This window comes from Anser cygnoides, chromosome 12 (genome assembly GCF_040182565.1).
Source record: "Anser cygnoides isolate HZ-2024a breed goose chromosome 12, Taihu_goose_T2T_genome, whole genome shotgun sequence".
NCBI lineage: Eukaryota > Metazoa > Chordata > Aves > Anseriformes > Anatidae > Anser > Anser cygnoides.
The window spans coordinates 14,249,701-14,276,798 of NC_089884.1; the positions used below are offsets into that span (position 1 = coordinate 14,249,701).

General features: G+C 38.3%; 1 protein-coding gene and 1 long non-coding RNA gene across 4 annotated transcripts in view; one reads left to right on the top strand and one right to left on the bottom strand.

Annotated features, from left to right (window-relative positions):
- Window positions 1-1,179: 1,179 nt before the first annotated feature.
- LOC136791825 (uncharacterized) overlaps window positions 1,180-27,098 on the bottom strand; it is a 37,321-nt gene continuing 11,402 nt past the window's right edge. The window contains exon 3 of the long non-coding RNA XR_010834642.1: window positions 1,180-1,992. This is a non-coding gene — a long non-coding RNA (uncharacterized lncRNA). The remainder of the gene's footprint in view (window positions 1,993-27,098) is intronic.
- On the top strand, window positions 11,597-26,236 carry LOC106043112 (receptor-interacting serine/threonine-protein kinase 2-like). 3 transcript variants are annotated; one of them, XM_013192412.3, is made up of 12 exons: window positions 11,598-11,744; window positions 13,035-13,200; window positions 15,376-15,529; window positions 15,721-15,876; window positions 16,019-16,167; window positions 18,031-18,080; window positions 19,190-19,351; window positions 20,155-20,240; window positions 21,733-21,801; window positions 22,575-22,740; window positions 23,172-23,318; window positions 24,715-26,236. In XM_013192412.3, exons 1-12 carry the CDS (start codon window positions 11,666-11,668, stop codon window positions 24,984-24,986), a joined length of 1,656 nt encoding a protein of 551 aa, XP_013047866.1. In that variant the 5' UTR covers window positions 11,598-11,665; the 3' UTR covers window positions 24,987-26,236. The 3 variants fall into 3 exon arrangements, with proteins under 3 accessions (XP_047934597.1, XP_013047866.1, XP_047934598.1); XM_048078641.2 differs by having other exon boundaries at window positions 11,630-11,744; window positions 13,039-13,200; XM_048078640.2 differs by lacking the exon at window positions 21,733-21,801 and having other exon boundaries at window positions 11,597-11,744.

Genomic DNA, 27,098 nt, shown 5'->3' on the forward strand with positions numbered 1-27,098 from the left:
ATTAGAATGCTCAAACTAGCATGTGACCTTAGGAAACCAAGCATCGTTGTCTGTGTGGTTCAGCATACACACTGATTTTTCAAAATATGTATAGTATTTCCTTGAAAGATTGTGTCTTCCAAATGGTATGTAATGTGTTACAATATCAATATAAGAGGAATAAGTTATTTTTATACACATCTTCATTTGCTTTATGTATTTCTGCTCATTTCATTACGCTCACCCTGTGCATGGAGTACTTAGCTTCTACCACCACAAATCAAGCAGTAGTCAACAGAGACTTGTGAGGGGTCACTGTTTCACTGAATAGGAAGCTTCTTGAACAGGATAATCCTCCTCCATCTGCCAACCAGCACAGAGGCCTGTAGACAGTTTTGTAGGAAGACACAGTGTTGTCTGAACACCATTCTCATGTCAAACCTGATTCCATTCATCCCTTTTGTGATTCTACACACTGATCAGACATATTGTTACACAAGAACAAAGCCTTCATCTTCAGGAGTCTCTAGCAGACTGCAACGCATTAACTCCTAGTTTAGGAAGAATATAAGTCATACGAAACCTATTATAAACCATTTAAAGAAGCCTGTTTTCATCTGGTTCTTCCCTCATGGCTTTCCACATGCTGTGGAAGTTCCTCTAAATAACTTATGAGTGTTTCCTCTAGAAAGATATCACAGACATGAAACATGCAGTATCTGTGAAATAGTCCCTGTACTAAGAGGGAAAAAAAAACTATTCACCAGTATACCATAACACAATTTTTGAGGAGTATCAGCAAAAAGATAAAGGAGAAGATAAGCTGAGTATTAAAATCAGAGACTTTTTAAGAAGAGACAATGATATTAAACTCTGTAGCTTACTCTGACCAACTGCTAGTCAGAAATGTAAAAGCAACACAATGCTATTAAACCTATTATTCCTAAGCTTAGAGTATTAAACATTCTGAAGTAGATCCTACCAAACAACTACAAATAGAAAACTCATTCCAACCTAACAAATCCAGGTTAAACCCCTTTATATAACCACTACTTTCAAAGGACCAACCTATTAAGAAAAGTTATGGCTACGTGAATTTATCTTCTGTCAGGGCCCTGAGAACACCAACAGCCCCCCAGTTGCCCTTATCAGCATTATCTGGGGCCTCCACCCATGTGCTGCTGGCCCGCTGGCCCAGGAACCACGTTTAAGCTCATGCCTTGGGTGTTTTTTGTTTTGTTTTGGTTTGGTTTGGTTTTCTTCTTGCTCCTCTGTACTACATTGTTGACTTATTTGTGCTGAGCTGATCTGGATTTGCCCTCAGACCTGCCTCTTTGCTCAGAACTTGTATGGTAACCCCCAAGCCTGCTGCGCTCCCCTTGTTCAGGGATGGCAGCCTTTGCTGGTAAGTGCATTGCCCCTGCCTGCATGCTGTCCACTGTGGATCCCTGCTCACCTTCCCTTGCAGAGTAGCCTGTTCTTGCTGCACTCTGATACTGGACTGGTTACTGTGAACACTGACAAAAAGGAGCAACATAGTAACTTTTTTGGTTAAATAGATAATCTAATTGGTAAAGAACATAACAAAAGAATGTGAATATAGGTTAAATCATTATGGTAGACTTTCTCTTATAGCTTGGTTTTGCTCTGTAAACAAAAAAAGTGGAATCAAGCACAGCTGAACTTAGGTGGGACAAAGAACAGCTGGGATAGATGGAATTAAAAACTTATTTGAACTATAAGTAGCTCCAACAGTGATGAAACTAAAACAGTATGACTTTTTAAAGAATTTTGACTTGCAACTAGCATTTCAAGTTCAAGTATTGTGGAGTGTAATATAGTTGCAGTATGAACCTTGAACCTAATAACAAGTAGGTTCTCTGGTGTCTCATAAGAATTTACCTCTTGCTGTTGCACCACTCTTTCATCTTCATATGTGCACTCTCCCTCCTCTGCTGAGCTCCTTATTTCCAAACAGCTTCTGAGAAGTCACTTTCTTTGGGAATCTTCTTCCTGAATAAAATATAGTTCAGACTTTTGAAGTTATTACAATACAATAGAAAGGGTATGGACTGAGATGTGTAATGATGGCTCAGCACTGTGTTCCTTGTACACCAAGCTTTAGGAAGCTCATAAACCTTCTCTTGTAAAGTCCTAAATTCAATTATACTTAGAATTGTTATTAATAAACTGTGACATAATGGTAGCAGTTATCTTTCACTGCTGTCAACCTTTCTGATTGCTTCACTTACTTTTATTTCCATCTGTGGCATGCTAATAACAGAGGCATCACAACACGACACCACAGAGAGACTCTACCGCACTTTCTGAAAGCATCAGGAACTGAGCCTTCACCGCAATTACAGGAGCACGGTGAGGTTTTGAGTTGTGCGATACCTGATCTGAGTAAGAACACAATTCCAATACTTATTTTTTATTCCATATAAGATGTAGGACAGGAAAGTTGAGCAATTGCTCTTCCTAAGCAAGAAAAAGCACGTGAACTTCTGATCTCAACTTCTTGATGAAATTGTGGGGAGGTAAGTAGGGGGAGAGGAGGGACCTACAGGGGGAAAAAAACATACAAAATTAGACGATGTTAATTTTTGGAAGCCACATGTAACAACACAGGCTGGGCTGTATCATGGTTTTGGCTGGGATAAGAGTTAATTTTCTTCATAGAGGCTCATATGATGCAGTGTTTTCGATATCTGATGAAAATAGGGCTGATAACACACTGATGTTTTAGTTGTTGCAGAGCAGTGCTTGCTTACACAAAGGCCAGGACTTCTCAGCTTCTCATGCTGCCCCGCCAGTGACGAAGCTGGGGGTGCACAAGGTGCTGGGAGGGAACACAGCTGGCCAAAGAGTTGTTCCATACCATGTGATATCATGCTCAGTAAAAAAAGCTGGGGTGAAAAAGGAGGAAGGGAGGATGTTTGGAGTGATGCTCTTTCTTCGCAAGAAACTGTTACGTGTGATGAGCCCTGCGTTCCTGGAAGTGGCTGAACACCTGCCTGCTGATGGGAAGCAGCAAATTCATTTGCTTGCATGCACAGCTTTTGCTTTACCTAGTGAGTTGTCTTCATCTCAACGCACAAGTTCTCATACATTTACCTTTCTGACTCTCTCCTTCCTACCTGGGGAGAGTGAACAAGTGGCTGTATGGTACTGAGCTATCTGCTGGAGGTAAACCACAACAGGCTGCCAGGCTCAATTTACCAATTATAGTTATGACAACATCTATTGTATATAACTTAAAACTTAAACATTTAATATCTGACAATGTCAAAGTTTAGCTGAAGATTTTGATGCTGACTCTCTGCGTCTTATTCTAGAGTATGGAGAAAACAGGCACTGGAAAAGAATGCATCTCTATTCTGGACAACACCACGTCCCTAGAAAGTCAAAAGCACAAAGTTAGACACACTTCAGGATACCAGTATAATATTTTTTTTTAAATATGTGGCCATAACATATAATATTTAGTGTATGATATGGTATTTGTGTGGTCTTTTTGAGGACTCTGCCTTCTTACATTAAGAAAGCCAGCTTCTAGTGATACAAGTGCATATGCAACCCTGAGCAAGCTGTGGAAATCCCCATTTTAGATGATGTTAAGCCTTTAGAGTCATGGCTAGAAGGCAAAGCAAAAAAATAGTTGCTCAGCCATGAATATCTCCATATTTGTTTTTTATTGTTTTTATTATAATGTTGTTTGCTTGTCTCACTTCCCACTCAGGAGGTAATGACAGGTCTCTGAAAATAGGCAGCCTGAGCAAAAACGCAAACAACTGAGGCAATGCTATTTTCCCCACTATTTGAAAGTTACACATAAAAATTTCCATAGAGAAAATCTCAAACAGGCCTTGTCTCCTCTTGATGCCTTGAGATGAATTTCATCTCCACTGACTTTCTTACCCGAATGTGTAGGTAGCTAACCAGACTTGCTAGAAGTCCCTCATTTTATATAATAGGATGCACCAGATTGTAGTAAATGTTTTCCACATGAAGATTTAACATATTGACAGCTTTGTGGCAGCCCTAGCAAAAGGGGGGGGAGGGAATCCTGGAGCTCATTCTTCTTAGTGAAGTTTTCTCGTAATTTTTTTCAACAGCTCAAAGCTAATTAACAGTGTTAAACAGTTGAAACTATTTACTGTGTCACTTCCATTCTTAGAACTACATCTCAGTTATTGTTCAGAAAGGTTTTTCCAAAAACCTGAGAGCTGTGCTTATACAGTCTGTCAGTTTTGACTTGGTTTAATCAGCTTGATGTAAAACAGCCTTTTCTGTGTACCCTAACATCAAAGAATATTGCTACATATGACTACCAGCTCATCCAGTTAAGCAATTAGTCAAGAGACCAGTTCAAGGGAAATGTTTTAAAATATTTATATTCATTAGCAGGGTCATATGCACATGGATGACCAGCTACTTTTGTTGAAAGTGTCCTATGTTTTATGATACAGAGTTTAGTGTTGTATTTTATTCCCTCAATAGACTGGGAATCGAGAAAATGTTGCCTGTATTTTGTTTTCTGCTCATTGCCTCTTGTCCTTTCACTGAGCAACACCGAGGTCTGTGCCATCAGTAGGCAAAGGGCTGTACATCACTAAGATCCCTCTGAGATTTATCTTGAAGTTAAACAGTCCCAGCTCTCTCACCTTTTCCTCCTATGCCAGATAATCCAATTGCTTAACCATCTTCATGACCCTTTGCTAGACTCACCACAACATGTCCATGTCTTTCTGGTTCTGGGAAGCCCAGAAGTGGGGCTACAACTCCAGATGTGGTCTCCTCAGTACTGTGGGAGACGTCCCTTGACCTGGTGGCAATACTCTTCCTGATGCAGCCTGGGATGCTTCTGGTCCTGCTCTGCCACAAGGGCACGTTGCTGGCTCACATTCAGCTGGGTACCAGGTACCCCTAGATCCTCTTCTGCAAAGCTGCTTTCCAGCTGGTTGGCCCCAGCATGTGCTGGTGCAAGGTTATTCCTCCCGTGTGTGGAGCCCAGTGTTTTCCTTTGAACTTCATGGGATCCTCTTTGCTCACTTTACCTGTTTGTTTTGCTTCTGACTGGCTGCACAACCACTACCCATTAATCCAGTGGCTCGCTAAATTTGGTGTACAGACTACTAAGTGTATACTGTTGCATTTTGCTTTAAAATATTTTCTGGAGATGTGTATACTGCTGTGGCAATAAACATTTAATGCCAACTGCTTCTTTGTTATGAACCTGAGCTTACATCTAGCATCTACGTAACCTGGAAAGATCCCAGTTTTTCCCAGAGCTTGTCTGCAGATTCTCTTGCACAATTTATAAACGCTTCTATTTTTTTTCCAAACAAATGTTGCTGTTTTTTTGCAACCTGCTTTCCTGTACAATGGAAGCCAAGAGGAAGTGGGTGAGTAAGTCAGTTGACATTGATAAGCCTCAGTGGTTTTTTTGTCTCACAATACAAAGGGGGGATTTGAGATGGGTCACTTTTGTTGCTACTTCCTGGAAGCAACATAATACAAAAAAGCCCACCATAACAACCCCTGTTTTCACTCATGCCACATATTTTCAGCTTAAAAATCAGAAGACCAAGTACTTAAAAGGTTATATTACAAGAACAGTCTACTTTTCAGTTATCTGTGTATAATGAAGTGGATAGTTAAAAAACTGAGAGGCTGAAAAGTCAGGATACCAGTCCCAAAAGAGGATTATGCTGCATTACCATGATATCAATACAGTAATGCATATATGGATTAGTGCAAATACGGATTTTCTAAACCATATGTCTATTTAGTACTATTTTTGGCTCAAGCGTCTTTGTAGATCAATGCTGGCTTCTGAAGAGAGCTAGCAAGATTGCTAAACAGGTGACACGTTACTGAGGACAGACAGCACTTGGGTTCTCCAGCCTGTCTGGAAGCTGCCTATATGTCTCTCACTGTGCCTGTTACCACTTTCATGGGAGAAATTATAGTGATTTCTATGGACTAAGCAAGTAAAAGTTAACAGGTGGAAAGTGCTAAATAAAAGCTAAAGGTTATAATGTTTAGCATGACTGGAGGAGTTCATATGCAATGTTGCATCTCAAACACTCAAATTCAGCCCCTCAAACTGCTTGTCTGCTATGGAACTGCTATTAAAAAAAAAATATTAAAAAATGCCTTGTGCTGTTAGTTTTATTCCAATCTCCTGGGTCTGTAACAAAGATGGTTTCAGAGGGTTTTGCTTTGGCAACTTCCAAATGATTATTGCAAGATCTGTTAAAACTACAAAGGACTGATGTTTTAAGTAGTATTTTTTTTAACAGTATTGAAGTTCCTTAAGTAGATTTTTGCCACAAAAGAGCTGCTTTTCTCCTCCTTTAGGCACTGTCTCATCTCACTACTTATGCAACTGACGAATTCTAGCCCAGTTAAAAATTTCATAGGTTGACAAAGGCGGCTTTGATCTGCACAGGGCAGTGACACTTGTGGTTCAAAAGACTGTTGGGAAACCAAGGTAAATTCTTTTTTTTGCATACTTTGGCTGACTTCCACAGGAGAGTAGGAAGTACTCATCTCCTGGAGCATAGAACTTGATTCCATTTTAGTATGTTAATGACCAAATTTGAACAGTGTGAACTCAACAGAAGTCCATTTCAGTAAGGCAGAGTTTCACTATAAGCAGGGTGTTTTGCTAGATGAATGAATTGCTCCAGCAAACGTCAGTGGACTTTCACAATTCTCTCTCCATGTCACCACAAATAGCGAATGCAAGTAGCCTGCAAGTAGACTTGATTATATAAACATTTAAAAGGAAGTCAATAGCAATTTGCATTTTTCAGATGCCTTTAATGTATCTACTGGTGGTAATTTGAAAGGGAGGGGAAGCAAAGCCCCACAATGGAAAAATACAAATGAAAGCCAACATCTCTCCAAAGAAAGTACTTTAGTTGTGATGCATTCACCGGGCAAAGGAGAAGGTAGAAGATACAGGGAAGAAAAGAAAACCCTGGCCTACTGACAAATTGTTTCTCCTGCTGAACTCCACGTGGAGATGTATCTAATGACAGAAAAAATTGTGTGAGGAGTTGAGTTATCCTGACAGGACAAGTAGGTTAACTGACAGACTGATATAAAAAGAAATGGGTAGAAAAAGGTATAGGAATATGAATGAAATGAGGGTATGAAGAGGAGAAAGTGAAGGAAGAAATGAGGGGGAATGAAAGAGGTGAAAGGACAAGGATAAAATCTAGTTTTCCAGCTAGATTTTATTATTGCTTTGAGACCCAAACATAATATGCTATTTGCCATCCAAGCAGAATTGGGGAAATAAATTGGGAAAGAAGGGCACAAAGTGACTAAGACAGGACAGTAGGTCAGTGAGAATGCAGAGAGCACAACCAGCTCTCCTCAAGCTTCATCCTGTTCCCTCATCCCTCAAGCCCAAGTCTCAGTTTCCATTCAAATGGTTTGTGTGCTGTGCCCATTTGTTTAAAGCTGCTGACTTCTAATCCTCCCTTGGACACCAAACCCTTGACTATTTACTAAAGGTGAAGGACATATAGGGCAATATTCTAACCTTTCAATTAAATGTAGAATTGTCTCCTAATTTGGGACCATAATGAATCTAACTCTGACTTGAAATTTACTTTTGCCTTACGCTGGTAAAAAAGAGTTGATACTGAAGATCATAGATTTTTTTTAAACTGATTTTTTGTGTTCACATTTTCATATTTCAGGCTTTTCAGGTAGAAAACCAAAACACTAAGGGTCAAGCAAATTAAAGGGCTTGTTTTACTTGGTCTTTGTAAAGGCTTTGAAAGTCTGCTTATGTTTTCTTGCATACCTATGCTACACATTCACAGAAAGGTCACCTGATCTAGGCCTTTGTCATTTCACCATTAGCCTTACTGGAACTATTTATCTGCAGGAACGTAATTGATCTGGAGGTTTAGCATTTCTCCACCCTGTCTTAACACTACTTAGTACATCATGTTCCAAAACAGATTGTAAACTCTTGGGATGTGGACTAGTGTGCCTTTCGTTTTACAAAGCATTTAACAGGTTCCTATATGGTATCCTAAGATGATAGTTTTCTGCAGAATGGGAAAAATTCATAATTCCTGTAATTGTGAACAATAAGATAAATTATGTGATACCTGTTTAACATACCACTATTTAAAATAGTTGTGTAAAGCATTAATAAATTTCTATGGTGCCATTAATTAGCAGAGGCGCTTGGCACTCTTTATTTTATGGAAACTGCCTAAGGCCAGCAGCCATGATACTTTCGTTTAGTCATCTCATTACTGTCAGGGTGAATTTATGACTATTTTCCAAAATAGCATGGTATGGGTGTTTGAGGAAACTTTCTTTAAATAAATAAATAAATAAAATAGAAGAAACTGGAAGCATTAATTCAACTGCAAATCCATGAAATGGACAGCATAATTTTGTACCTTAAAGAGGTACCTTGCATTAGGGCAGGTAAAATTTGTGCCCATTTGGAGTCCTATCTTCTAAAGCAGTATGATTATATCATTGGCTGCACTCATGCACTTCAGCTTACCTTTTATAAAGGTGAAATAAAGAGCATTTGAATCCTACACATCTGAAGCCTAACAAACAGTTCAATATTCACTTCTCTCAAGAGCTCATGAAATACTCTAGGAGCAAAAAAGAAATAGCACCTTAGCACCCATCTTCCCACAAGTTATCCTGTACAGATGCTCAACTGGAATAACCAGATTGAGAAATGATGATGGGAACTCTCCCATCAAATATCAAAGTGCAGTATTTACTGAACATGTGTCAGAGGCCTTGGTATTTGGGTCATGTGAATGCTTCAGTATTTTGATACTGTGTCATTCTTTCATTGTGCATCCTTGCTCTATTAATGCTTTGTCTTATGCTGCGGTCCTCCTTTAATGCTGCTACTTGTCAAGTTCCCACTTAATTTTACATTTGAATGGAACTGGGTTCACTCTTATTATAGGGGTGGAGGCCTACAAACCACTCCTGTCTTAAACCGTGATATCCTTTAGGCATCACCATTATTTCTACTTTCAGGATGTTAAGACCATCCATGTGTTTGTATTTCCCCTGTACTGTCTTAGCTTGCAAATGATCCACAAAAAAAAGGTTTGCATTGATAAATGCATAGGTTAGAAAGGTTCAGTAACTCGTTGTATACATTAATCCTTTCTGGAATGCTTTATTCTGACTATTTTCCTTAACTGAAAATAAAAATTAAAATAAACTACAAACAACTTCTAACAGTCAAACCAATCTTTATTTTTGTTAAATTTGTCTAATTACTGTATAAGATGGCCCTTGTGTGATCCTACAGGGATTTTTTTTCCTTGCTAAGTATTTATAAGTTTCCATAGTAAGTGAGAGGCTTTATATTTCCCTGAATAAATTATGTGTAGCTAAAACACCAATCAATTTTCTTGCTGTTACTGAACATGTTAATTAGTAATAAATATTTAGTTAGTTCAGACCTGCACTAAAAATTGGCCTGCTTGTTTCTGGTTTCTCCAAATATGGATTAAAAGTAAGCTTTAGAAGCTTATTTTTTTAAGCTGAAAACAATCGTCAAGAGAAGTAATCAAATGTGGGATTGTTCCAGTACTCAGCTTCCCCAGCACGTGACCCTCTAAAAATACAGAAGTAACTCACACTATTTCTGTCAAAGAACTTGTAAAAATTAAGTCCTTTAAATTCTCTACAAAGATTCCCCCACGAAGTTTCTTTAATTAGTTGTAAGGACTTTTAGCAGCAGTGATTCTCCTGTAGTAGAGTGTTCCTGACAGGCTAGTACCTTAAACAAGGGAAAACATTAATAACGTGCATTTTATAGAACTGTAGACAACAATGAATGTACTGTTGATAAATTGAAGTCGAGGATAAAGTGGATCCTGTAGCTCCAGCAACTTGCCACATTTCCTGCCTTCTGCAGGACTGTTACTGCCCACTTGTTTAACCTTGCTGGCTCATCTCCCTTGTACTAATTTCACTTTTGGAGGGGTGTGCTGAGCAGGGAAAGCTGAAGCTGTTTAGATAGCTACAGCTTTCAGGAAATAACTCACTGCGCATGAAGGTGCACTCCATGCTTCCTGCTTGCTGCATGCTTCCTCTCAAGCTGCAGAGCCCCAGCCACATGATTTTTAGATACACGGGGCTTTCCCAGCATCATAGGAGGATTAGATAAGTGTCCTACCACTTGTTCCCTCCCTGGTTGGGGTTAGAATTTGACCCCAAACCCACAGAAGTCTGCAGACAATTTCATTGACTGAAGCTGGTTTTGGAGTTGGACTATAAATAAAGACACTCTGCAACGTGTGGAAAGCTGAATAAACCTGATCAACCCAATTGACTGTTTTTTCCTAAAGTCTCCACCCTGCATCCAGCAATCCCACCCTTCAGAGTGAAAGTATAAGCCTAGCAGGAACACTATTAGGCCTTGCAAAGTCGTCACAAAACTACAGATATTGTATACCTCTGGCATTTTCTAGCCCAGCCTCCTGCTTGAAGCAGGACTAGTGGCAGTGCTGGATCAGGTCAGTTGTGGCTTTGCCTAGCTACATCTAGAAAATCTTACAGGATGGAGACCCCACAGCCTGAGTGGTCCATTGCTGTGTTACCCACCTGGTGGAAAAGCTTTTTCTAGCATCTGACCTCAACCTCAGAAATTGAAACATCTCCCTATGCCACCGGTTGTTACCTGCCCCTTGGCTCTACTTTCATAGTGGGTTTCCAAGTGGTTGCAGACCTCTAGAAGACCATCCCTTAACCTCCGTCTTTGCCTGACTAAATAAGCCTAGCCCCCTCAATCTCTGCTTCTAAGTTATGTGCTCTAGGGCCCAGACAATCTTGGTTGTTATCTACTGCATCCTCTCCAGTTTCTCAACATTTTTCTTTGAACCAAAGGCCCTAAAACTAACTGCAGGATTCCAGATGCAGCCACACCATTGTTGAGTAGAGGCGTAATGAGTTCTCTCACTTTGACTGTACTTCTAACACAGCCCAGTCAACAATTCCCCATCTGCAATGAGAGCATGCCGTGGGCTCATCATCAACTTCACTTCCACCATAACCCCCATATCCCTTTCAGCTAGACTATTTGTCAGCTAATTGATTTCTTTGCGAACTAACATAAACTGACTTCTTTGCAAACTAACTTAAAACTTTGCAAACTAACATAAACTGATTTCTTTGCAAACTAACATAACCCCCATGCTTACCTCCCTTCTAACCAAACAAATAGCAATTTGAAGCCTGTTTTAAGATCTACTTGACTTACAAAGTTTAAGGGGATTTTGTACTTGGGCTGTTGGGTTGATCTACTGCAGAGATAAGCACCAGCTACAAAATCTGTGTACAGCTCTAAACACAGCTATATTTGGCCTGGATCCAATATGGTGTTTTTCAGTGTTGTATGAGCTTTCTTTCCCTGTTGGGATTCCTCATCATGTGGGGAAAAAAAAAATAAAAAATTAAATAGTTATCTGACCTCTTTTTTCGTAATCTCTCTCAATTATAGGCAGCTAACAAATCAGCCTGTGAAAACACAGCTGCGGTCACTAAAGAGTTACAGCATAGAAAACCTACCAGGAAATTTTAGATGTTTGCAGGCAGCCAATAAAAGGAGAGATAAACAGTGCAGCTGACTCACAGGCAGCAAAGCTCCAGCTGTATTTGAATGCCCCACGAAACAGACTTCTACCGGGTATCTGCAGCAGTTTCACTACACTGTAGTTTTTATGCTAATATTTTTGGAGGTAAGTTAACTTTTGCTTCCAATTTCTTTTACTTAGACATTTGAATATTAGCTTAACTTAGGAAAGTTTCTCTTGTCCCAAGGAAACCATCTTTATTATGAATTACTCTTAAAAATTGCCTTTAAAAGTAGAAACTTGAAATGAATGGTTTTATAGCAATCTCCCTCCTGCCCACCCCAGCTAGGGGAAGATAACAAACTTGGCTGAGGCTTTTAATGTTTTGTTAAAAATAACATAAAATCCTGTATTGCAGAAGTTGCTGAAGAAACACTGATTTTGTGATTTGTCAGTGAGCTTTGAAATGGGTGTAGGAGGAAAAGCATTAAAAAGAGCAGATCTGTTGGAAAAATGGCTTTAGTACCATACTTGCAAGTTAGTGAAACTTTCTCTGTAACTTCATTAAACTATGCCATATTCTGTGATTAGTACTTCCAACAACTTTAGCAGCCTTGGTAAAGTACTGCTTAAATAAGATCTCATTTCTAGGGTCAAATATTACCAGTAAACAACTCTAAGTCCAGGTGTGGAAAGAGAAGTAGAAACCTGAATATAGGGACAATGTTCCTCAGCGTGTCGTGGTTTGTAACAGAAAGATTAAATTGCTTTTCATTTGTTTTTACAGAATCTCTAGTTAAATAAGGTTTTGCAAATCCAAAAAGGAGCTGGTTGCTATCTCTTCCTTTTAATCTAAATAGTAAATTAGCAAGAGTTTCAAGAACTGTTATAGCTGTACTTAATTCCATTTTAAATAGAAGTATGTAAGTTTAAGAATGGTTTAGATCCATATTCATTATTTTAGCCTCTTTGTACTATCGTTGGAGTTCTGAATAAACTATTTTGATTACTTACATGTTTGTTTGCCTTATTATACATACACAGTACTTGTGGGTCCCTTCCAACTCAGGATATTCTATGAAACTATATTTCTATCCAGCACACAACTGATAGATACTGATTTGTTGTCTACATAATTCAGAATCACTTTAAAGTCACATTTTATAGTATAAATAATGGCCCCGCATTTCCAAGCGATCAGATGGAAATAAATAAAAAAAAATTAATTAGCACCTTCTGGCCTGGGATGGTAAGTTATGGTCTGGACAGTCCTCTGCAATTGGCACATTTTCACTGTCTTTTTAAGGGAAGTCTGATACAGAGTGGTAAAAAGAATTACCTTTTAGGATTAGGATAGTGGTTATTTGGGAAGGGGTGGTGCAACCTCACTGTGCTTTATTAGTAGTGACAAAAAGTAGGCCTAAAAACTTATTTCTGATATTTTTTTCTCCCAAGCCAGCTATCTAGAAATGGCCAAACCGTTGCCTGTAGTAGCTCAGGAGGATTTGGATAGCTTTACCTTGACCAGGACAGGCTCAGGCTTTGCACTGAAAGCCTTTCATGTTTCATGGAACACACACATCTCCGTGAGGCTGCTGACCAGCCAGAATGCTACAGAGAGGTACGTGTTGTCTTTGGTCTACTATCCATGCAGGCTGGCAACGCAAAACTACACTGGTAGTACCAGAATGAATCATGGCATGCCCACAATCTCTGATCCCCAAACATCTTTCTGTTCCTAGAAATCCCAACTTGCCAAGAGGCAAATTGGAGGCAGTTATACTAAGAAACAAGCTCTACTTTTTTTCTTTCTCAAGTTTTAGAAAAGTAGAGATCAATCCTGAAATCATTCATTATCTCTATTACAATAATGTCTTCAGACCCTGACCAGTAATATTGAGCATGCCATGTATGGTATTACATTTTCTGGAGAAAGAGACCTCAGCTGAATTCTATCTAAACCAGCAAGTATGCATGAAGGAATAGAGCAGTGGAAGGAGGGAGGGATAAGGGTCAGGGTTGCGGAGCAATGAGATGTGTATATATGTCCCAATTACAAAACCACACCACTAATAGTGGATGGGCATCCGCCTATCTGCCACAAAATTCCAGTGGGGGTGACAAAGGCACAGAAAGTTTCTAAGAATAACCCCAAGATATTTTGGATGAAGCAAGACAAAAGCATTTTAGGGGAAATCACTGACCTGATTGTTTATCAGAAAAAGAGTCTGATGTGCAACAATGGACTAGTTACAACTCATTTTTTAACTGAGAACGTTGCAATTGAGGTAACTTCTGTTAAAAGTAAAATTCAGATGTCTTATGTGAATAAATAGTGTTTAACTTCTTCCATTATGAAGATGGGAGGAAAAAACAGTATTTTAGATTTTAAAAAAATAAAATTATCTGTTCCTGAATTCCGGCAGCATTTGCTGCCATTTTGACAGCATCACTGTCAACTTAAGCTGAAAACTTAAAAATACGTAAGGTTCTGTTTTGTTTTTGGGGAGCTGCTTGTTTTTTAGGCAGTAGAAGTCTAGCAATTTTGTAACATGATCTAATGTTATTTCTTTAGTAGCTAGTTTAAAGAAAAAACAACTCTGCATCTCCTATTCACATTTTATTTAAAACACAAGCTATAATTAAATCAATTCACAGTAATCAACATCTTACTCCTCTTTGAATTTAACATGCTATGCTGATTTGGTGGCATCTTTTCACTTAAACTTCTTCCCTAAGACTAAAGCCTGTGTCGTGCTTTTCTCTCTGCTACCATTCTGATCCCTTGTTTACATTACACTGGGTATAGGAAAACTAGGAGAATAAGCTGCAGTCTACTCTGCCTGTAAAACTTTCAACTGTGTGCTGATGATAAATGCTTAGATTTGTGGAAATAAGTGCTAAAACAGGTGGGGCTGTAAATTACTAACAGTGATTGGCTTACAGGCTTGTGAATCAGTACCGCAAATATGAGAAACAGAAACTGAAGTCTGATGACTTAGGATAATGAGAATGAGCTTCAGGTCTGTTGAAATCAACTGAATTTTGAATGAACTCCCATTAATTTTCAGATCAGAAGTAACAGATAATTGGATATTTAAAAGCAAATACAACAAAAGCTGAAAGTGTTGCAGGAGTTATTTTCCCTGAAAATGCCCAATTTAATCAACAATTCAATGTTTCCCGTGCACAAGGGATTAACTGTCTGGAGTCCTTGGCAAAATCTTACTCTTCTCATGATCAAAGCAAGGCTTCATTACATGCTGTAAATACAGACTATTTGAATTCAGGTATGCAGTTGAATTTAAATACAACAAAGTCATTAGAGTAATACTGCTTATATCAAATCTGAACTCAGTTTGTTTTATGTCATGCTTTGATGTGGTCCCATCAGATATGTATGGAAGATCTTAATTTCTCTGTATATGTGGGTCTCACTAAATGCAAAAGGATACAAGTTTATGAGGGGAAAAACTTGATTTTTCTTAATCTAGCACTTCACATTTGAGCTTTCTCCCATCTTTGCATTTCAAATGCTGCTTCAAACTGCTCCTATGTTCATGCTAATCTACCCAGAGTTCTTTCACACTATGTTAGAAAAATACACTACACAAGATATTGCTTAATTTTCTTACAGTTGTTTGGAAGATGACACAATACTGGTTTTATTGGTAGAATTACATTGGCTTGTGTCAACTATATGGTTCTTTCTCATTTCCACTGTCTACATTATTTGATGTCTAGCTGAAATTCCCTTCAGTCTACCCCGTCTCTAACCTTCTCTCTCTTTTTACAGGGAGAGGAAGCTGCTGCTTCAAGATATAGCAAATATCAGGTGCTGTAAGTCTGAACGTCTCCTGCCTGCTCTTGGGATTTACCAGTACTATGGACTTGTGGGGATAGTGACTGAGTGGATGAGCAATGGATCCCTCCACTCGCTCATCCATGAGGTACGTAGAAGTAATCTTTTGTGACAAATCTAATTACAAGCTAAGCCAAAAGGGAGCAACCAGCATGTAAATTATGGACAGTAGTCACATCTGCTATTCAACTTCTGCATTGTACTTTTGTTTACTGTCAAAATGAAAATGTGAATAGTAAAAGTTTCACTCTAGCAAAACCTGTACTTTGTGTTCTTTAGCATCAGCTGTACCCAGATCTTCCATTTCCCTTGCTCATAAGGATCCTGTCAGATGTGGCTGAAGGGTTGCATCATCTTCACAGTCTTGAGCCTGCTTTCTGCCACTGCAGCCTTAAACCTTCCAATGTCCTTTTGGATATGCAGTACAGAGCCAAGGTGGGAACTTCTAGCCTATAGCCTGTTTGTGTGAAGTCCAGTAACTGCCCTATAGTTGCATGTATTTATTCTAATAACCAACATTTAGTTCTGAGACGGAAGTATTGTTACAAAAACTTACTTTTTTCTCCTGTCTCTGTAGATATCAGATTATGGCCTAACCAACTGGAGGAAACAGCAGCTGAGGTCAGACCTGCAGAACTGCAATCAGAGAAAATGCCAGGATTTAGTGTACATCCCTCCTGAAATACTCAGAGGCGGCCTTCCTTCACGGGAAGGTGATATTTACAGGTAAATGGAATTTCTATGGGCAGGTCATACCTGGTCCTTGCTAGATTCTATAATGTTGCTGAAATCTTTATTTGCAAAGACACTACAATAAAAATGCCAGATTTATACAATGCAATCAGACAGTATTCCATGTAAGGCTGATTACAGCAGTGAATTAAATGTGAATTTCCCCACATTTGGTGAATAATATCCTACGGCTAAGAACTGTTGCTACAAGTTCTTATATAAGTACTTACAAATGGACCCAAACTTTTAAGAGTAATGTAGCTGCCAGAATATTTTCATACACATTTAGGAACCTAATGACTACAATTCATGTGGTTTCTAAGTGTGAACTGTTGTTGAACTTAGTTTCAGGAAGAACTGTTCATGCCCAGATAAAAATCTAGACCTTTATCTCAGGTGTCCCACTGAGGTCCCAAGGAACCTGCTCAGATAATTCACTGAGCCACTCAAGCATTCATACATCTTAACTTTGATTTATACAAAGGAGGAAGATTATCTGCTGTCATGTCTGTTTTGGAACTGTAAAATATTTTGTATCTGTCTTGATAAATGAGACAACCTCAAACTGCAACTATTTTCTGTATGGACATGCATCTTTATAATCTTTTTATGGAGCCTGTGGACTAACACTACAGGTAACTTTTAAGCAAATAAAACTCCTGCTTTATTGCCACAGAGACAGGCACTAAGGTGAGTCAAACAATGCATATGCTTGAGACCTATAAATGATGCAACTGATCCGATTTTTTCATAAACACAAGACTTTTGCGCAGGAAGAGAGGAGGCTTATTTCAAGTGCCATAATTAATTTCCAACATGTCATTCTTATTTTATTTTAGATGCTCAGACATAACTCAGTGCATGAGAAGTGCACATCTAGATAGTGGTGTAATAAAGAAAATAGTGTCATATATGAAGTACTGCTTAGTTGCTTGTAAGCTACATGTACATCCATGTTACACTAATATTTTCCTAAGGGGTATTTAAGTAAAAGCACTTTCAGACTTTATACATACAGCAGAATTTATAAATTGTTAATTTATTAAATTGTTAATTTGTTAATTGTTAATTTATTAAATAATTTATTTATAAATAAAATGTATTTATAAATACAGCAGAATAGGGGATTCTCTTACATGTGAAATTTAGCAGTACAGCAAGATATATGAATATACAATTAAGTTTATTCTAGAATTGCTTCTTCCACTGTAGGCTGCTTTACTTCTGGCTCATCTGTAGCCTGCTTTTTCTCTTCCTGCAGGCTTCTTGCTTCTGCCTCTAATTTTGCAGATTGAGGGTTTAACTGTATTTTAGACCACCTGAGATGTGAGTTGTACATAATACAGAGCTATGGTATCACTGGAATACTTCCTGGTTTGTTAGAAAAGGAAAAAAGTATCTGGATCTCCAGCAAAATTTGCTGAAGAAAACAGACATGCAGGGGATGAGGATCAAGTTTTTGGTAGGTTAACTGACTGATAAGCCTGTTAGTACCTGCTATAATGTCCCCTTCTTGCTATTTAAATTACTTGAAAGCAAAACAAAAATGACAGAGAACAGAAAGTTCTGAAATTGACAAGAGTAAATGTACTGAAGGTAATAACCTGAAATATAATTCTAATTGATCCTATTCAAAAAAACATATGTATATATAGTTCTAACTTGATTTATTGTAAGAACTGCTTGTTTGAAAATCAAAGCTTAATGCAGAGAAATGTCTCTCTTCAAGTTAGGAAAGATTTGAATAGGCTTTGTCTTGGGAAAGTCCTGTCTTAAACCAATAAACTTGCTCTTGGGAGTAATGAGAACATAAATATGAATTCCAAATTAATGAATGTTCCTTTGTGTTTTTTTCAGTTTTGGAATAATGTGTTGGGAGAGCCTAAGCAGACGAAAGCCTTTTGAAGGTATTCATTTCTATTGTTCATGTATCATTTTATCAAACTAATATTTTCTACAAATTCCCTTACTGTAGGGAAATGATGACACAAACAGCACTGTCTTTTTTGATGTCCCTTTGCCTTCTATTACTGTCAGAGCTAAAGATCAGAATCCCTCAGCAAATCCTCCGTGTCTCCAGGCGGATGATTTTTCTGCAGGGGAAAACTGTAGCTTCTTACCCAACTTGTAGCATTTCTCTGTGCTTGTTGAAGCACTCTGTTACTCAGTTGTGTTTCCTGATTACCTTTAGGGAGAAACAACTCTTATATTTCACTATCACTTCAAAACCAGACAATGTTTTGGTGACAAGTAGCCAACAGGATGTGCAGTATGCTCATTTTAGAGTTGCCATGAATTTCAAATCCCAATCAAGAAATGACAGCTTGTGCTAAATTCTCTTAAGAAAAAAGATTATCTTACCTTCTTAGATAATAGCAAGCAGTTTTAAAGAACATGGTTTGTAAAGCACTATGCAGTAATTGTCATAGTGGAAGGATGATCCATATTTTATGCAGGTTGATGCCAAAGAGACCTCTTTGGTATGGGCTCAGTTCTGCATGGCTTGCTGATTGAAGGACTCCTACATTTAGCAGGCTGAGAAGGACCTTTCAAAAATCCTGCATAGGAATAGTAGGTTAATATTCATTCACACAGCTTTCACTTATGGCTGCCATCTCGTGGTTGCCCGAAGTAATTTTTTCTGTGCAATAGGATTGATATTCTTATAAGGTGTAAAGTTTTATATGAACTGTGTGCTTAGGATATACCCATAATAATTAGATGTATATCTGAGGGGTCTGTGCCTGTAGTTTGCAATGCATGGGTACATATTCATTTGTCACTTCTTGTTAGGACAGTTCTCTCTCCTGAAATGGCCTGTTGCAATAACTAGTTATGGTTATTGTTAAAGGCTAGCATATCCATTAACCACAGAGTAAATACATATTTACTTTTGCCTCTAAAAGTAGCCTTTGTTTTAAGTTTTAATATACCTGACATAGCTTATGCTGAATATCACTTTAAAAGTTCTGATGTCTTTAATGTTTTTGTGGTGACATTTTCCTATCCATTGCAGGTCAAAAAACCCTGCTGGAAGTTCTGACAGGAATCTGTAACAGCTTGCGGCCTGGCATTTCGGAGGAGTTTATACCAAGCAATTTGCCCCAGAGGAACACGTTGTTGCACTTTATTGCTCTTTGCTGGCATCAAGAACCAGATTACAGACCACATACTGCAGGTAACATTCAGGGTTTGCTTTCTTTACAGGGTCTGTACTTGAGACGGTCTCGCTGGGAACACTGCTCTGGCACTCCAAATCAATGACAGAATATCTGAAGTGGAGGGCAAAGCAGCCTTCACATCACCCTCGCAGTACTGTAGATTTCTTTATCTGAAGCTTCCTACCAGAGGTGGCGTACTGATCTCTGAGATTGTATTTTAGTATAATGCTTTTTAAAAGGGGGGGGTAAGGAGAGGGGAGCTAAAGAAGGGGATATTAGCTAAATGCATTATTCTAACAAAGACTGACCTGTCTTAAGCATTTCTTATTTCCAGTGTTTAACCAGTTCCCTGTGAGGTGTGCCATTGTTGTTTGTTAGTGGAACCGTTATGTTTACCCTGTCTCTATTGGAGAGAAAAAAAAGCCAAGAAGTATTAAGACTGTGATACTTGAGGACTATTAAGCAAATTTTCAAAGCTAGACATAATGCAAATTGTTTCCTCAGCACTTGCATATAGTTTTACTGTGTTAAATTTATATATTTGTGTGTAAGCCTTCTGCAAGGGTACATCTGTATAAACAGTTAAGAAAAATTGACTCTGTGACAGTTCTTTAGAATCAGTTCTAAAAGGAAAGTAAAGCATGCATGAGGTACAAGCTGTATTTGAACTGATTCCACTTAGTTCATCTAGCTGCTCAACATAACAATAAAGTTAATACTCAATAGCATGCTTAGTGAGGTTAGTTGCAATACACTGCCCAAATATAAACACACTTTCATATGCAACAGAGTATTTTAAAATGCTTTATTCCTCCTGCAGAATGTGTAGACCTTCTAAATGGAATTTTGACTACTATAAATAAGGAGGCAATTTCTAATGCAATCTACAATCTGATGGATGCAAAGGTTAGTGCAAATTACATTTTGTTCCTGTATAAGGATGTTACTTGATTCTTCAATTACAGTCTTTGTGGCCCAAAACAGGAAAAGGCTTTGTCTTTATTGCTTTACTGGACAGGCCAGAGACTACCTTTTGGCCCTTCAAGTTCATTCAGGAATTGTTTAGAGGAAAAAAAAAGGTATTGTAAGGTTTTCTGGCTGGTCTTCTCTAGAAACTGTCAATTGCTACCAAGATCATAAAAATGATAGCTTCTTGCCAGTTACCAGCTGTAATCAGACTGGAAAATATGAGTGAGAATAAATATCAGCTTCAAGCAGAACACACTAAGTCTAGGATCAAGGCCAATTTTTCTTGTATGTACTGATTAAAGATATTTATTCCAAAACCTGGACAGTGTTAATACCTGCTCCACCAATGCACTCTTCTGTCTGCTTCACTGTTTCTAAGTTGGCATGTTTCAAATGTAAAACACCACATGTCCTCAGGTCTAAGAGGGTTCTCTGATACCTCCTGAAGGGATGGGGAATGGCAGACAACTGAGGGACACAGCTAACTCCATATTTGTTTGTTGCCGTAGGAAATCTGGCACAAATCTCACTGCCACAAGAATAGCTATAGCCTATCTAGTTAACTTAGGCACAGTAGAGAAACTACATTGGTACACTTCAGTCCTTGACCAAGTATTCTAACTCCATCTGGACTTACAAAACTGATTCTGTATCACTGATTTTGTTGCTGTGCTTATGTGAGCTACCTGTGTTACTGCATACTAAATTATTTGTGTTGCAATCACATACTGGGATTATAAAACAGACTTGATCAATGCTTTAATAGGTGGCATAGCTATAGTCCACGTCATTTTATTACCATTGAAGTTTATGGAATATTTGGCAATATGTTCCTAAATAATCTAATACTTTAGCCTCCATTGAGCAAGACTGCTTTTCTCTTTGCTAAATTAGCAACGAGCATTATTTATTGTTCAAGTAACTAGACAAATAATATATCCAAAATGACTGGGAAAAAGCTACTGGAAATTCTTGAAAATGGCTTGATTCATTAACTGTTGAATTGTAAAGAGTTGGAACAAATCTGCTGCAGACATACAACATGGAGAAAAGTTACAAGTATAAACACATCCTTATTGCAGACAGAGTTTGGCATATGAAACACAGGATGGTCCTGCTGTTTGGATACTTGAAGGACATGTTATAGCTAGCCCAATATAAGTATTTCAGTATAGGGCTATTCTCACCTTTTCCTGCATGATCCAAAACTGGATTTTAAAGTAGAAACAGCAACAGAAGATTTAAGTCAGATTCTACAACCACTTACATGTGTTAAAATGTGAAGCTGCTCTATGCAGTTCACTATCACTATGTATCAGCATACCCAAGAGCATAATACATAGTGTCAGTGTAAATTCCTGCTCCTGACAACTGTGAATGGAGCAAACATTGGGTATTCTTATTGGCATTCTTGTACTGTTTTTTCCAGGAGACAGCACTTAATGCATGCAAAGGTTCAGAAATATACACGTTGCAGACAGGCATACGCAATTCAGAGGTAAGTACATGGCATGCATCTGAGAGTTTTACAAGAGTACTTCATGAGCTTCTTGTTTCTCCTGGCAGTGCTGACACCACATAATAAAAACACTCTACAGCTAAATGTCCCTAACCCTTTTTTGTCCCTAGCCAGGACAACTACATCCAGTTAACCAACAAAACCCTGTTTTACCACCTTCTAAGCAGCAGACTCTGCTCTTGCAAAAACAACCTTATCCACTTAAGAGTCACTTTGAACCACTCCTTGAAAATGTCGTAATGAAATGGCAAAAATCTAGCCTTTCTTGTGGTGTTTTCAAAATGTCATCTGGGAAAAAAAGCCTGAGGCTGAATTCTAGCATCTGCAACTAATTTTCTTAAAGAACAATGATAACAGCTTTGTGATCACTCCAAAATACTGTTAACTCCCATTTTCAAAGTGATTTTGGCGCTTGTTGCAGGCTTGCCAATAGCAAAAGAACTGGAGTTCACGTGTCTGGATCAGAACTAACTTTAAACTAAACAAGTCAGTTTGTAGTGACACTATGGCTGCCAGCAGCACAAGCTGTGGAAGCAATCTAGGACAGAAGTAAAATCCAGGACAGGTAGCCTACAGATCTGCCACAGCATCATAGGCAACTAGCTGAAGTTGAATTAAGCATGTCTATATGCTCATACCTACCTTACTCTGCTCTGTGAAACAGCCTTAGATTTCAAGAGGAAACTATTTAGAAAAGGTTTTGGAAGAAAGTTTCCAAGATGATAATTCTTCCCTATTTTCATCTTTTTCAGGTCATGTGTCCACAAAAGAACAACGAAGTAATGAGCAAGAAAATCCCTCTTGTACTACCAAGCTTGACAACTATTCTACTTGATAGCAATACAAATCATGCAAGAAGAGAAAATATTCTTGAGATGGATCTAGCAAACTCCACCCCACAGAACGCAACAAAGACAGGTCTCTACCTTGATATATATTCAGCTCTAACTATTCTAAGAAAAGGATAAACATTACTAGTTGTTCCATAGACACATGCATTTTCCAAGTACAATTGTCCATTCTCAGAACTTTGCCCCCTACTGGTATCATCTGAAGCATGAGCTCACTGCAGAAAAGCAGAGCCACCATGGTATCTTTTGGTTTAGTGTGTAGATCAAAAAGCCTCTTAGAATAACTTCAGAACCCTGACCCATAACATACAGCTGCCATTCCTTTGCACATCAAATATTGCCTGTCAAATTTGACAGAACAAGTACATTCTGGAATCTGTTGCCCTGTGTTAGAAGGAATAACCTTATTTTCTTATCGGCTAATAAGAAAAGGAGTTAGGTTCCTGTTGCTGTTCAATTGCTGTTGCAATTCAAGGGTCTCATCTTATTCTTTTCTAGCTCACCTAGGCTCTGACTGTAGAAAAGATTTTTGTACTCCTCCATTATCTGGTCCAATGGCAGGCAAAGAAAACAGTCAGCGTAAGGACCCACCACTGGCACTTAAGCACAAACAACAAACTATGCACCCTGAACAAGCAGTGACAGGTAAGACTCTCATTTCCAGTTGAGAGGACAATATTCTCCCAGACCAGACTTTAATTGATGATCAGATTGTTTAGAGATAGGGGGAAAAAAATGTTTCTACCAGAATTCTCTTGCACACTTGCAGGTATTTCTAATGTAATAACTGCCAAAAACAATACAAATGTCTCATGAAGCTATTGGTACATGGCTACTCCTGTCCTCTGAAGTTCAGGCATTGGCTACTGTGAACATTAACTTGTTGTTTTCCAGGATCATATTCAGACTGAGAACAGGCCTGAAAAAAACATAGTAAAAACACAGGAAAATATAGCACATGAGGATATTAAATACATTAATTGTTTGTTAAAGTCTGGAAAAAAAAAACAATTGGGGGGAGTTCTAAGGTATTTTATACTGCTACAAAAGTAGGTATTGACTATAAAAAAAAGGGGGGGGGGTGACTAAGGAGAAGGGGGGGGGACATTCATTTCCTTTCCTATGTGGTTTGGGATTTTCCTCCTGAGCTAGAAACTGCCTAGTAGGAAAGCTTTTGACTTGTGAAGCCTGCCTCTATTTATAGGTGAAAAGCTGTTTCTTTTTTTTCAGTTTCTTTTTTTTTCAAATTGGCCTATGATAGTTCCTACGTCTGGCTGGCCATTCTTCTCCACTTCCATTTATTACAGAGGGATGGCATAAATTCAGGATAAAGCAGCAGACTTGTCCATACAGGAAAAATTCATTGCAGAACTCTACTGTCCAGACTTAGAAATAAGGAGGACAGAGGCATGTTCTCCAAAGTAAGAATGGCCTGCAGCTATTAATTTTCTCTTGGTGTATGGTATTTACTGGACATTAAAAACCTTATTGTTGGTACTGAGTATTCTAATAGGTGTAAGCCTAAGCTGTCTGTGAGGAGGCAGAACACAGTGCTCTTGATCATTTTTGCCAGAAGTATTAGTTTTGTTACTAGTTTGGCTTCGAGATATATATATATATATTCAATTTCCCACTTTCACAATGTTTCAAACGGTACTGCTATCCTGAACTACCTATTAGCTGTTCTGCTTTCTACAGGACAAAGTTTTCTCATTTATGTACAGCCAAACTGCTTTGTGCAAGTTTTGATGAGAATAGGGCCAGACCTGAAAATCTCCTCCCTTCATACAACCCAGACAATCTTTAAAAATGCTTATTTTCTGTAACATGTTCTTCATGAGTTTCAAACAAAAGATGGAAATAAACTGTAGTGGTTATGAACAAAGAACACAAACCAACTCTTCCTATTCCTTTCTCCTTTCTCTACTAAGTTTATATTTCTAGTAGCTACATTTATCAATGTTGATACTACCACTTGCTAACAACTTCTGGAAGAAATGAGCACTTACTGGATCTTGTTTTGTTTCCTTTTTTACTCAAGGTCCTTGCTGCAAAGGAAACTGCTGTCAAATATTAACCTGCCAGAGAGGAACCATACTGAGCTGCATGACAGAAGGACGCCTCAACCATGTCCTTGATGTCCTTCGCTCACAGCAAATGCTGTCTCGCATGGATTATGAAACAATCATCTCTTATCCCACAGTGACTGGCCGTGCTCGGGCGTTGTTAGACACTTGCCTTTGCCTTGGAGAGAGGGCAGCACAGGCTGTGGTGACTGTGCTTACAGAGACCAAATGCCGTCCTCTGGGATGAGGACATTGCACAGACTGTCCTGCCGAGAAAAATAGGCGGCTGCTGTGACTTTTTTTTGAGGTTTGTTACATGGATCAGAGCACTAGTAATTTGGAATGATAATGATTCACATTCATTCCTCACAACATGTTGACTGAAGTCAATTCTGCCTGCAGCCCGTGATTTTAGTCCTCTAATGGAAAAAGCTAGCTGGATTAAAAGGTCAAGTCAACCAACTGTCTGCAGAAATTACCAAGGCTGGTATAACAAATTCTAATTTGGACCCCAGAGATTGGAGGAGTGTTGTAATGTGTGCCACAGAAAATATTGTTCAAGTCAGATGATGACACCTTATTTTGTTGATTTTGAAAGACTGGAAAATGGATTATGAGTTTTTGGAGATCACGCTATAGAAGAACAGCTATTACTAAATCCTTCCAGCTAAGCACAGTGAAGAACAGGGTACGGGATGAAGAGGAAAAAAATGACTGTTTCAATGAAGCTCTGTGAAAGACAGGTGTTAGTGTGAGTCTTAAGAGAACTAAAAAATATTTACTACACAGCACCTTAAGGAAGCCTTGGAAAACTTACATCATGCATATAATTTATTTTCACTCACAAATGGTCATATGCTCTGAAAACAGGGCACTGATAGCAGCACTTTGGAGAGGTGGGCCTAAAGCATTTGGTAAATAAAAAATGTTAATATCTTACATCCATGCTGTTCTCTCTGTATGACTGCAGCTCAAATGTAAAATTAAACCGGGCAGAAGAGGTACCAAGCTGATCACTTTTGAAATGGTGGTTCTGTTGAACTGTAAAGGAAAGTAGAAAATTGCCTTCATTATAATGAAAATGAGGTTATAAAAGGTCCTGGTTTTTGGAGGCACAGTGGGATTCCTTCAAAGTGCAAGGCACTAGATTAACATGAGGAAACTTGTTATACACTCTACAAGTATTTCAGATGCAAAACTGTGTTATTCTGTTTCCCTGCATTGCATTTGTTCTCTCTACAGTTTCAAACTGCTGATCTACTTAGTTTGGCAGGTTGTAATATTAAATTTAGTAATGATGTGTTTTCTAGGCATGCTTGAAATAAGAGGCTTGTTACATCACAGACTATAATACTGCTGGAACCATAAACTTTAGCTATCATTTTTAAGCACATTCATTAAGCTTTAAGACAGCCTTGAGATGCTATATTGTTACAATTAAAATTGATGTCAAGTGTGTTGAAAATAATTTTGCGTATTAAAGGAACTAAACACTGACTTTGATTTTTTTTTCAATCCATGCTTTAAATGGGAAACCTCAGCAGACCAGATTAGCCTTTACTAGGAACGGATGTCTTTTCCATGAGGAAAACTACTGCTGCCATGGTGTTTTGTTTAGAAGGTGTAAGATAATCAGAGTAAAACAGATACTCGTTGGTGTGAATTATTTATAGACTTTTAAGAGGGAAGGTGACAATATTATTGAAACTTAGTTACCAGCTTTCAAAAAATCATTCCATTCAGTTCTCCTGCTGGACACTTCTATAATTCCAACGTGTGCCAGCTGGCAGGCTTAATTTTCTTGTCATTATTTTTTTGACATAGAAACAGTTTTGGCTCTCGGGCTTTCTTACTCTGAAACAGCTTTCTACTTGAGAATATCATTTGATGTCAGACTTAATCCCAGTTTCAATTTTTAATCACAGAACTGGCATGAAACAATTTGGAGCAGAAGTTACGTGTCCTTACAGACAGATTTTTGCTCTCATTTGGCTTCCCAATTTAAGTATCTGTAATAGGACGTGACCTTGCAGAATTACTGATCCCTTACCATTGTTTACACAGATTTTGTCAAGATAATCCAAAAAGACAGTTTGTAACCAATTACAAAACAAAGGCAAATCTGTTATTTCATGTTCAAATGAGCCTGAAGAGAATTCTTTAAGTATGTTATTCAATAATTAAGTCTAACCTATAATCAGATTTTTGACACCTACTCAACTGAAATCAATATGTAGCTTTACTGAGCCCTTGAATTGAGAATTGATAACCTTAGCTAAAAGCATTGCCATAAACCAACTGTGCCACTGCCCAAGCCTTGTTATTAACACATTTAAGCTAATGCAGATTTGTCTTAATA